The 12,414-nt window shown below is 45.5% G+C and overlaps 1 protein-coding gene across 1 annotated transcript in view; it reads right to left on the bottom strand.

The window, feature by feature from the left end:
• Positions 1–11,690, bottom strand: part of LOC108042330 (AF4/FMR2 family member lilli) — a 29,047-nt gene extending 17,357 nt beyond the window's left edge. The window contains exon 1 of the mRNA XM_044459624.1: positions 11,068–11,690. Within this exon, the coding sequence (XP_044315559.1) occupies positions 11,068–11,106 (39 nt within the window). The 5' untranslated portion in view covers positions 11,107–11,690. The remainder of the gene's footprint in view (positions 1–11,067) is intronic.
• Positions 11,691–12,414: the final 724 nt, after the last annotated feature.

The following is a 12,414-nucleotide window of genomic DNA, read 5'->3' as shown; positions in this document are numbered from 1 at the left end:
ATGGGGGCGCCGAATGGGGCACGGCAAAAATGCGTAGCAGATTAGCGATTTAGGGATGTGGAAAATTCGTACGTCTGCCACCCCAGCCAGCACTCCTTCTTCGGCTCCTCAGCCTCCATCACAATCCAGCCGGAGTTTCGAGGGTCTTGCAACGGGCGGAAAACAAAGTGAAACCCGTTAAGCTGCTGCAGCCATAATGCCAACCTTTTTCGTTGCATTATAATCCTTAATAACTCTACCATTAGCAGAAATGAGACCAACTGAAAACAGAGACAGATCTACTTATTCATAATTTTAGGACCTCCAAAAAGAGAAAGCCGTTAATATTTAATTTTACTTAATAAATCTTGAATTTAAAAACAAAATATTGTAATATTATTCTTAGCTCCAGAATGAAATGACGTCACAAAGCTTAAATCTGTTCTCATTTCAATATGGACACTTTTTGATTAATTTGGTATTTAAATAGGAGCTCCTTAGAGATGCTCAGGCATATTTAAATGATTTTAATGTATGTGTAATATTTTACGAATATTGTAAGAAGCTCCACAACATTTTATACCTTTGCAGAAGTTATTATAAATTGTGAATGGGACATTTCATACTGTATTAAGTATATATATTCTTGATCAGCATCACCAGATTTACAACTTCTTTTTTATAAACATATGAAAATATACTCCGAGATATATATCTGATTCCCATCTTTTTTGTGCTCCAACATTTCATAAATATAACACAGGTTTTTGAACAAAAAGGCGAAACTCGAGTTGATTTTTTCGGGTTTTTGTCCATAAAAAACAAATTTTAGTTTTTTGTACCCTTGTATCGTAATTTCTGTCAGAAGCTTGCTTTGCAGTTATTTTGAACTGGATATTAAAATCAGTCGTGATTCATTGTTATTTACATACATTGAGTTGACGAGCAAAGATATTTATTTAAATGTTCTGATTCGAATTTTTCTTATCAGAAGTATTGCCTGACGGCAGTGTTTTTGTAGCCCAGTGTTGGGCACCCCATTCGCGGAGTCGTGGTTGCCTACTAATGCAGCTTTGATTAAAAACGCAGCAGTTTTTAATTTGTGGCAATGCGGAGCCCTCGCCACATAACCGCGTGCCCCACTCTTTGGCCGCTCCACTTGGCGATCCTTTGGCAGAGACAAAGGCTGCCAATGATTGAAGTGTATATCCTACTTTTCAATTGCCCCAGCCTTGGAGGCTGTCCGCCCCTGCCCCTCCCCTTCAGTTGCTTGCTGCCACCTTGTCTGTCACTGTTTGAAGGGGCACGCCCCCCGTTTCAACCTGCAACACCGCCCACCACCCAACCCGCACCGCACTTGCCACCGCACGACTATAATTTTTATGTTACCCATGCACTCGCCCACCAATTAAAATGTCTGCACTGGCAGCGGACGAGGCAGCGGCGGATGTGCTTATGTCGCTAATAAACCGTATTATTAAGTGCTCGCAGGAGGATCGGGGGTTTGCAAGGGGTTTGCGAGGGGTTAGGGGGTTAGGGGGGTTAGGGTAAGGGCTAGGGGATGGGCCTTGGGGTTAGGCTGCAAGAAGCACCCCTTCCAACTGCATGGGTGCCGCGGCTGCCACTTTCAACTTCCGCCGGCAAATGTATAATTCTATGCCACTGCACTGAAGTTTTTTTTTTCACCCCCAAACCTCGGCTTTTAGTTTCACATTCAGTCCAAGCCCGGTTCCTCCTGCACAACACACACAGGGCCATGTAAATTAATTTTAAGCTGCTTAAGGTACGAGAACATTTTTCATTTTCATTTTGTGTTGCGCGTTGCTGGGAAAACTTCATTTCATGGGGTTGCCGCCTGCTAAAATTTGTTGCTGCAATTGTTGCACTAAACGCAAATGTTGGACCATGGAGTACCACTTTGTGCTTATCAATAGTGGCGCAGACAATGGGAGTTGTTTTAGATTGTAATGTACTTACAACAGACCAACCGAATTTGTGCTATTTTGAGGAAGAATAGCTCGTTCTTGATTTGCTTACCTGAAAAGAGAAGATGAGTAAATGTTTAAAAATTAATTCAACTAAAAGAAAATATATGTTACATTTAATATGGTCCTACTTTCAGAAACTAATTATTACATTGAACGTATCTCGTTTTAAAAACTACATTGTTTCGAATTTTACTGAGAATATAATACTATCTACTTTTGTTCTAACAAAAAAGTGTTCATCTGAAGTGTTTAAATTTAAAATGATCACATTATCTCACAAGTTATAAATTCGTTTTGTCTCGCACCCGCTTACAGTAACGATTGATTCCTTGATTGATTTAAACAAGGCTACAATTTGATATGTTTTATATATCATATATTCAATCCATTTCAATAAGAATAGAACGTTTCTTTCTTTCCTAAAAGGATATTCATGTGATCAATTATATAAATTTTATTATATAGATACATCCGCTGGCGGAACTTCATTCGTTCGCCTTTCGATTCATCATTATCGGCTGTTTTTCAGCCCATCCCCATGTCTTAACCCTGTTCCACGACCGCTTGCTCCTCACTTATAGAGGTCAAAAGTAAGACAAACAAGCGGTCGAGTCGGGGATTTCTTTTTTTTTTTTTGGGGCTGAAACTGGAACTGGCGTCCGATGGCAGCAGACAAACGCGCTGATAAACTTTCGACCCATGCCGCAAAAAAGTCGGACGCAAAAAGGAGAGGGGCGCCCTAAAAGGGGCGGGGCTCGGAATTTATGTGGGTAGCTGTAGCTCGACGGCGATGCAAAACTTTTGCATTGAATTTGAGCGGGGCAAACATTTTTTCTATTTTTATTTTTTTCCCCAGTAGTTTTCGGGTGGTTATATTTTCTTTTTTTATGCTCGGTTCGGTGGGGATGGGTTTAGTTGGGGCCTGGAAAACAAAAGGATTTTGCAGCTAAAGCGAACGGATTTTTAGTTAGTTGTTATTATTTTATATGGCCAGAGCCCTGCGACTCGGACAACTGCAACTTTTTCCGAGCAATCGTTGCGTCCATCCTTCAGCTTCCCAAACCCAATGCTAGGTCCGGTAGTCCTGGCAACGAGGGTATTGTTGGGGTCGCAACTGGCAGAGGGGTACAGCTTTTCCATTTTCCTCCTTTATTCGCTCCTCCTGCTGGAATGTGCGCCAAAGCATAATAATAAAAGCGCTGGAGAGTGGGTCCAGGGGGGGAAATCGTTGGCCAGGCAAGGAGTAACATGCTCGTTAGTCCCAGCTAGAGAAATTGCGGAAGGAGAGGGGGGCGCAGGATGTGGGGGTAACGAAAAAAAAGAAGGAACATTGGACAGCGAGCGGCAAGGAATAATCTAAAAAATGGAAACCCAAACGAAACGCAAGACAAACTTTGCTGCCAGCGTGGGTACAAAATAAATGAGGGCCAGACCCCCAGTTCAGTCGGTGTGGTGGGGGGAGGGGGGTTGAGGGTCTTGGATGGGGATGTGGGTGGAATCAAAAGCGGATAGCTGGTAGTCGGAGGTTGGAGGACCTTAGGAGCTGAAGGACTCGGCGCTGGATGAGTGCCACGGGCAGGGCTCGAACTTAAAATGGACAAGCGTGGGAAGGCGGCGTGAGGCGATGGGGTGGTGGGCCTAGGACGGGGCTGAAGAAGCCTGATGAGCAAGGACGAGCCAGGACAGGACAGGACCGGAGGGGGAGCGGTCTGCCGTTGGTCTCTTCTTCCGCCACCAAGAGACTCCGGCTGCTAGCTCCCTTCCACAGCCAAAAAGTGCTGTACATAGAAAGTGGTGGGTGGAATGGGCGGGGGGTTAAGTATAAAGCGGGCGAAAAACCAGGAGATGGGTAAAAAAATTTTGTATAAAAAGTGCGCTGGCAAAGTAAGCAAACGGCAGACGTCCTAGGGTAGCCAAAAGGGAGTGGCCTCCTGCTGGGGGGGTGGGGATTTTTAATGGAAAGGGGGCGCTAAGGGAAAGGGCGGGGATGGCCGAGCAAAAGGGTTAGGCTAAGGTTGCCTGTGTGTGTGTGGGTCTGTCTGTAATCCCGATGCGCTGGTGTTCGTGTGGGACAAGGAATCGCGGGCAGGGGCGCTGGAGATAGTCCTGCTTGAGGAAAGAGTAGCCGAGTGGTGGAATAAAAACTCTGCGTCAGCATCGAGCTTCAAAGACAGGCCAAGGCACTGCCGAATGAACACAGTGACTAACAAAGTGATTATCTAAGAATTATATTTCAAAGAGTTGTATTATTTAAGAATAGCGTAAATTATTCCCAAAGAACCAAATGTTTCTTTTTTACCTGATTCTTGACTAATAATATGAGATATTATACCCAATCCGTGTAAAATTAACTTTAAGATATTAAATTAAGTCCTTGAACAAATAGAACTGAACTCAATTTTTGTTTTGGGAAATGTATTTTTTGCCTGTTTTATATTAATATAAAAAGTTTCGTAACTTTCATTTTATATTCTTAGAATTATAACTGAGCCGGTAAAACTTGAAAAGCAATTAAAATATTGCATACAATTTGATCTTAAAAATGCAGACCACTGTGCAGGATAGTGCTGTTCAAGGATGTCCCGTTTCTAGTCTGCCGACCGGGTGTCCAACCTAGAGCTCTCCGTCTTCGACGTCTTCGTAGTGGAAAATAAAGCGCACGTTCTCATAAAAGCCCCTGTTGGATAGACCTTCCCCCTCATCGTTTCATTTCTATTTTTTTTTTCTTCTTTTTTTTCGGAGTGCCTGGGTCCGTGTGGGACGTTCAAAGGGTAGGAAGGATGTGGCAGGGGGAGTGGAAGGAGGAATAGAAGGAGTGGCTAGGGTGCGATATGAGAGCGTTGAAAGGGTACAAGACAGCGTTCTCGCTTGAGCAGCTGAAATGTTGCTGACTTGCGCTAGTTGGGGTCCAACTCTGGGACTTGAGTAATTCGATAAGGGGGCACGAGAGGCGCGGCACTCAACTCGGTTCCTTAGCCTTTTCCCCTATCTGGCGGGAAAGTTGCCAGGCCATGCTACGTGGCGCATTTCATTAGCAGTTGTGATATCAAAGATTGCCGAGTGGCATGGGTTAGGTATCACTTGCTCCTTGGATGGCTGGCCCATTTCGTCGTAGGCCCGCTGGTAGTTGTTGGTGTGACTCCCGCTTAATTGTCTATTTCAGTTGGCTAGACGTGGGCTGATATGATTAGCCCCTGTTCGCAAGGAGTAGAGACAATTTTAAAGTCGACTCGGTCCTGCATTCCTTCTTCACATTTTTCATTTTCTTTCATTTGCCATTTCCTCATTCATTCATTACATTGGGGGCTATGCATAAATTTTTTTCCAATATCTTGTGCCTCGAAACTTTTGCCCACCCAGTCCGGGCCCAGAGTTCTCTAATTTGTGTTTGAGTTTCATCTCTGTCCGAAGGAAGTGAGGAACATTGGCGCAACCGGAAACCTTTTTTTCCCCCTCCCATTTCCCTGCCCCCTCTGTATCCTCTTTCTGTTCAGGGAATGAAAGTGGAGACAGGACCAGACCGTTGGCATCGTTGTGAGCCAACAGCAAGGAACGGATCTTTTTCTGTGCCCTCACAACCTCCAACTCCCAGGCAGCCCAAAATCTTACCAGGCAAAAAATAGAAGGCCCAAGTCAGTAAAAAGAAAATACAATGAAGGCGAGCGCTTTGGCTAAGCGGAAAGACGGAGGATTGGAGGATTGGAGGGTTGGGTCCTCCGGACTTGGGACTTTGGACTTTGGGCTGGGTGTCGCCCGAAAGCAAGCGAAGATGAATCGTTTCGTGTTGGCGTTTTGAGCACTCAAGTGGGCGAAGTCCTGGCCAGGACTTTGGTTGGCTAAGGTTATTGCCTGCTCAACGAAGGCGGTAGGTGGAGCCGCAGCCCCCAGCCCCCAGCCTCTAGCCTCCAAGTGTGTGTGTGTGTTTTCTCCATCTGCACATCAATCGTGAGGCCATTGCCGGACCAAGGAACCGGGCCCTCCCTCGTTTTCATTAAGCCAAAAACGCCGCAGAATGGGTGTGTTACTAGGGGGGATTTTGTCCCAAGTAATAAATGTAAAATGTTGCTGATGAAACCCAGCACAAAGACGGAGCGAAAGAGAGCAGAAAAATTTGTAGATGCTGGCTTAGCTCATCAGCAGCCACAGCATCAGTGGAAGCAGCAGCAGCAGCAGCAGCAAAATGGAAAATAATGAAGGGTAAACTGGCGCAGGAATCGGGGGGAGGGGGGTGCTTTTAGGGGATCGGAGCAGGACTCTGCAGCAAAATGACGTGGGTTCCATTCGAATCCTGCCTGGCGGCGACAGGCGGGAAAAAGGGGCAAGGCTCTGAGGGAATGGGATGACTCCGGCTCCATGATGTGTGTGTGTGTGTGTGTGCCGGCACCCCTTTAAGATGTCTCGGGTCTGGGACTCGAGTCCCCCGCACTAAAAACCATCACAAACTAACTAAACACGAGTGGGGGTGAAAGCGGAGAGCATGTGGATGTGTGTGGTGGCTTTTAAGCAAACGTCTTTCACAAGTGAAACCCTGAGGGGTGGATCTCCGGAGGGGTTGGGGGTGGGGCATAAAAGGAGCTGGCATCGGTGGTAAAAGCCAAAAACGTAACCTAAAACTGCAAGAAAATTAACCAAAAATACTAAGCCAAAGTCGAAGACGCAAACACACACACAAGCACACATATGAGCGCAGGGGTGGATTGTTTGGGGGTTTTGTGCCTACGAAAAGTGTAGCATAGAATTTGGGGCAGAAATAAGGGAAAATTCGAATGGAGTGGGGGGAGGGGGGTGGTTCATGCATGCCAAGGCAAAGTCTTTGGCTTGGCAACATTGAGAGGCAGCTAGGAATGAAGGTGAGGTCGAGGCGCTTGTGTAGAAACTTTTGGCATTGTTTTTGTGCCATTGTGAGTGTGTGCGAGTGTGGCAGTGTGCGGATTGAAGGCGGCGTCGCTACTCGGAGTGTGTTTGTGTGTGCGGGATGTGGCACTCATTTCTCTTTCTCTTTCTGCTCCTCTATCTCTATCTGCAGCTGGGGATGAGCCAAGTCTGGCATCAGCCCCACCCGAAGACCCTCCCCCTGCTGCCATCCTGTGAAGCAACTTTGATTGTGGCTGAAGCTGAAATACATCGTTGCCTTCTTCATTTCCTTCTCCGCCCCCTGTCTTTGCTCCTCTTTTTTGGCCAAGATGGAGTTGAGTTGGCAGATTGCTTGTGCGACTCGTCCTAGGTCTTTACTTCTGTGTGCGAGAGTGGGCGCTAAGGTTGCTGGGTTTGTCTGTTTTGCTTTAGGTGGGTGGCAAATTCGGTTTTTTTTATTTGGGCTTACTGTGAAAAGGAGCGGGTTTCAAGGTGGTCCAAAGCTGATGGTTCATACATTTGTGGGTGTGAAGGAGTCACTGAGAGAAACGTGGATATTGGCTAAGTAAATATCAATACATATCGAATCTGAATGCCTCAAATTTATTTTTTTTAAAGAGGGTATTATTTTTGTTTAGGCATCTAAATAAAATTTTACTTCTGGTAGATGTTTCGCTATATTTTGACGAAGATTTATATATTCCTATTGAGTTAATAATTTATTTAATAATGTATTTGATGTCCCATCTGATTGCTTAAAAGATCTTCCAGATATACCGTATAAATATTAGAACAAAGTCATTGGCTCTAGGGTTGAGTGTTTTCATTTCCTATTTTATTGCTAATTATTGATTTACTATTTTAACTAGTTTTCATTCTCAGTGCTTTATCCCTGGAACCAACGTTGGCCCGTCGAGCTTGTCGTTGCCCTTAGCCAAAGTCGTTGTCGCAATCGAGTCCCACTCCCCACCCATTGGCACTCCACCCACTTCCACTAGCCCCCATCCCCCCTTCCAATGTCCCTTGCCTTGTCGTCTTTGGTGTTCTTGTCATCTATTTCTATTTTGGAGTAATGGCTGAGCAGATGAGGGTCTTGGGCTGTCTAACTTGTCTGTTTGTATGATGGCGTATCACACACCCCAGTCCCTTATCCCAATCCCATCCATTCTCCATTCATGTGTGTGCTACCCTGTAGAGGAGTGTGTGAGCGTGTGTTCAAAAAACCGTAAGCAATTTTCCGTAACATCTAACCGAGGTGGAGACCCAGAGCCAGTCAAGACAGTCGAAAGACGTCTTAAAAGATGTGGCTCCTTCTGCCGTCCCTGTTTCGTTTTGTTCCTTTTTGCAGGTCCTTCTCCATCGCCATCGCCATCTCAGTCTCCATCTCCCACTTCCATCTTCGGATTCATCTCCGCTCCCCAGACTGTTGTTGATGACATTGACTGGTTTTCCTAGAGAATCTCCCTCGAACCTTGGCGTCTGCTTCGATTCGCTTGGCACGTTGTCTGCCTGCGACACTAATGCTGAGATGTGTAACGGTGGCATCGCACAGCTAGCAGCAGGACCAGGATCAGGATCAGGACTAGAATCAGGACCAGAACGCAGTCTCAAACACTCACCCCTTCGATTCAAAAAGTTCGATGATGGGTTGATGACTGACTCCCAATTTGGCTGCACCAAATCATGTTTGATTACAGCTGAGAAGCATAACAAGTTGTGCCTTTGGCGGGGGAGCTTGAGAAATCTTCGAACTTTCCACAAAGTCTTTAACTTTTCCCCCGGAAAATTTTGAGACTCAAATTAAACACAAAGACGCTGTATTCCTTTGGACACACACGCTGTCCTGCGGCGGCTTATGTGCGCTTAGGCACAAATCTTGACCCACCCACCCACAAAGGGTTGATGGTTTCGCATTTGGAGTGGGTTTCAATGGAGAGGGGTTTCCTTTGACAAACACAAGCACATACATGGTGATTCAACTATTTATATACAAATGTCGCTGACTATATACAAAAGTCAATGGTTTTGTTGCTTTCACCGCCGGCCTGGGGCTCCGTTGCGTTTATGGGATGAAGAGGTGGAACCCATTAAGGGAAGGGGAATAGATCGCCCAATAAACAAGCAAGAAATGCGGGAACTATTGGGGATTAGACGAAACGTGGGTTCTCTTAAGTAAGTAATATTGTAAGTAGATAAAAGCGGATTTCATACAATATTCACAATATGCAGCTAAATGGGATACCACTATTGATTGCTTACAATTTAGAGATTATAAGGAATCTATTAAAAATACTTTTTATATACTATAAAGAATTATAGCAATTTTTTATTATTTGATTTATACAAACAAATTTGCTCATACTTCTGTTATAAGCTATATATCACAATAGTTTGTTAAAAATATTGTTTTTAGATTTATTACGACCAAAATTTAATTATAAGTATTATCATATTGATTCAATCTTTCCCTTTGAACCGACTATGTATTTTCTTCACAACCCTTATATGAAAGGCACGGTGCCCCGTCCGCAAGTATTAGGATTTGTTCACCCCTCACACACTCGCAAAGAAAGTTTACCGGAGGGCTGGTCAGTCGCTTGGACTCGCTTTGTGTGTCTGCTCGTGTGTGTGTCTTGGGGGGGCGGTGGTTTCGGTGGGGGTTACACCCAAGAAGCAACTTCTTTTGTGGCGCCCCAAGTAAGCCCGCAATCCTCGCACCCATTTTCCACTTCTGTTGCCGGTGTGCCTTCGTCTGCGTCTTCGTCATTTGATGAATTACCGTGCAGAGCAAATGTGCGCCCTTTGGTGTGAGAGGGTGGGGGGGCGAGGAAGTTGTGGGAGGGTGGAGAGATTAGGGTGACGGTGTGGGTGGCATTGAGGGTGCGGGTGTGTGAGAGTGCTTGTGTGCTTCGTTTCATTTTCGGAGGCTAGCCCCCCAGCCGCAGCCCACACCCCTAAGCCAGACACCCCAATGTCGTTACTCGACTACCCCTCATCACCCCACCCCCCTCCCCTGACAGACACACACACGCACACTTGGCACCCCTCTGTCGTCTTCGTTCCCCCGTCGCTATTCGCGTTTCTATGTAATGTACCAAGGAGCATACAAGTATGTGAGAGGAGTCTAACACTGGGACACCGTCGTATATCATTAGAGGGCCTCCAGCCCCTCTTCAATGGCATGGCCCCCTCCTCCACCCCCAAAACATCTAGGCGCCTTTTTATCCAAAAAGGCATTATGAGCAGGTTTTTCTTTTGCGATTGCTGCCTACGCGGCGTATTAGCAATATTTTTGCAACTGTCTACGTTTCTTCCGTTCCCTTTGCCGCTCCTCCCACGCTTCGTGTATATTTTTTCGAACTGTTTATTTTGTGGCTGGGTAAATGTGTCTGGTCTGCGGTGAGTCTCAGGATGGGAATATGTGGGTTGGGGCAAATTGATTTCATATTGGACTACTTGCTGAAAGCGAGGAAAAAGAAAAAGGTTTCATGCTGGTCTGAGAATGTCTACATTAGATGGCTAGAGGGAAGGTGAGCCTTTGAAGCTATGTGACATGAATTGAAGGAGCTATATCAATGATTGAGGTGAAACCCTTTGAATAGCTGATACTTGATAATGTAGCAATGCCAAAATTGCTTCATGTAGTCTGCAATTATCCAATTATTTTTGACATTACTTTTTTATCAATCCAACCACGACTTTTATTATACAAAAATGTTGTATAATATTTGCGATTGCTGAATTTCAATATAAGGTTTATTTTTAAAAAAGAAAAACAATTTAGGCTTAAACCATATTTTAACAAAGAATATGACATATTAAGGTTTATTCCAATAAAAATAAAAGTTTTAGAGTGCTGAAAATTATTCTATTTTGTTTTTTATTCATTTAAATTTATTTTTAACAATCTGGTTTCTTTTTTACTTTACTTTAAAGGCAAATCATACTGGGTAAATAGATTTTTTTTAATTTTTATAAACTGAAATTACTTAAAGTGGGTGTTATTTTTAATTAAAAGTTGTTGTGCTAATTAGATTGTTGTGGCACTATTATATCAGCTAAAAAGGTTGACTGTCATAAAGACATCCTGCAGGAAACAATTTCAGGTTAATTAGTTATATTTCCTCCACTCAAAACGAAAGAGTTCAATCGCCGTTCGTGGCTGCCCCACAATGTTGGTTAAAAATGGTAACAGAAAGGACTTCCCGTGTTCTATTTAACGTCCTTCAAGAAAATCCAGACTCACCTTGTGCAGCAACACCGAGGCTTTTCTTTTAGATGCCATTTTCGTGCTGGTGGTGGCGCCTCCGCCAGCACCTCCCCCACCGCCACCGGTTGCCGATGCGGTACGTGTCGATGTTTTTGGTGTTTTCCTCGGATTCTTCGGAATTTTGGCAGTTTTTTTGATGGCCTGCGTGGAGTGAGGTGTTCGCCCGAAGACCAGACAATTGAATTGAAGCAGGCGCTGCCAAAATGCGACGATATCAAAGTTGCAGCTTAGGATGCAACTCGACTGGCTGGTTTCTTTAGCACTTAACACACTTGTAACACTTGTGCGGATTTGGGTTCGCTGCAACGTTTTGGCACTTGTCAGAATTTTTTGGCGGGTTTTTCAATTGGTAAGCAGCAGCACAGTTCACTGGTTTGCACAGTTTTGAGTTTTAATAACCCAGTTTGCGAACGCGTTTTGGCACACTTTCAAAGCAAAATTTTCGAGGGTGGTATGTTTAGGCAGTGCCACTTGTCAAACTCAATATATTCAATTTCAATGTGTTTTTTTTTATTTTGGGTAATTTTCGATTTGGTTTGTTTTGGTTTTGATTCAGGGCTCAGAGCGCTTCCTCCAGGGGCGAACCAAACACGACGAAAGCCAACTGCTGACTGACCAAAACAGAGATGGCCAAGTGGGTTTTGAGCCGAGTCGCCTGCCAGCCTGCCTGCCATCCTGCGTCGACGTCGGCAGCGCGAGAGAGGCGAGAGTGAGAGGACCTTAGGTGGCAGCGCCTGCGCAGCAAGTACGATTATTGAATGTGGGACGCCGCCAAAAGCGGAAAGTGCGTGTGCAGGCGAAACGCCGAAAAGTGTGCAACACTCTGTGAACTCCTGGTCTCCCTGCCCCCCCTCTCCACCCTACTAGTACACCCTCTTACCCCCTTAAACCCCCTCTCCCACCCCCTGAGAGAGCAGAGGGATATGAGTACAAAAACAGAGAAACGCCGATAACGCGACGCTCGACGTCAACGAACCACGCTGTCCACGGTCGTAACGGGGGAAGGGGGCTTTGAGGGTGGTGGGTCAGCCCGAGAGAGAGAGAGAGTGAGTGGGCGGGTGGGGTCGCTGGGCGGTGGGCGGAATCAGCCGGATGGCGGCGCGGCAGATGAGTTGACAAACAGCTGAGTGCCGACGGTTTTGTGAATGGGATGGGTGCTCGAAAGTGGGCGAGGACGAGGGAGCACACGACAGAGTGAGGCGGCAATTATTTTTGTTTTTCCCTTTTTTTTTCGCCAAGTGTAAGCGGCTGGGCGGGGGCGGGGGTGGTGGCTGTTGCTTTTGTTGTCTTTCGCCGGCATGGCGCAAAAAAAAAGGCCGGCTG

The sequence above is a fragment of the Drosophila rhopaloa genome, unplaced genomic scaffold (assembly GCF_018152115.1).
Source record: "Drosophila rhopaloa isolate 14029-0021.01 unplaced genomic scaffold, ASM1815211v1 contig_2, whole genome shotgun sequence".
NCBI classification, from domain to species: domain Eukaryota; kingdom Metazoa; phylum Arthropoda; class Insecta; order Diptera; family Drosophilidae; genus Drosophila; species Drosophila rhopaloa.
The sequence above is the reverse complement of the archived record's forward strand: the minus strand, read 5'-3'. Positions and strand labels throughout refer to the sequence as shown.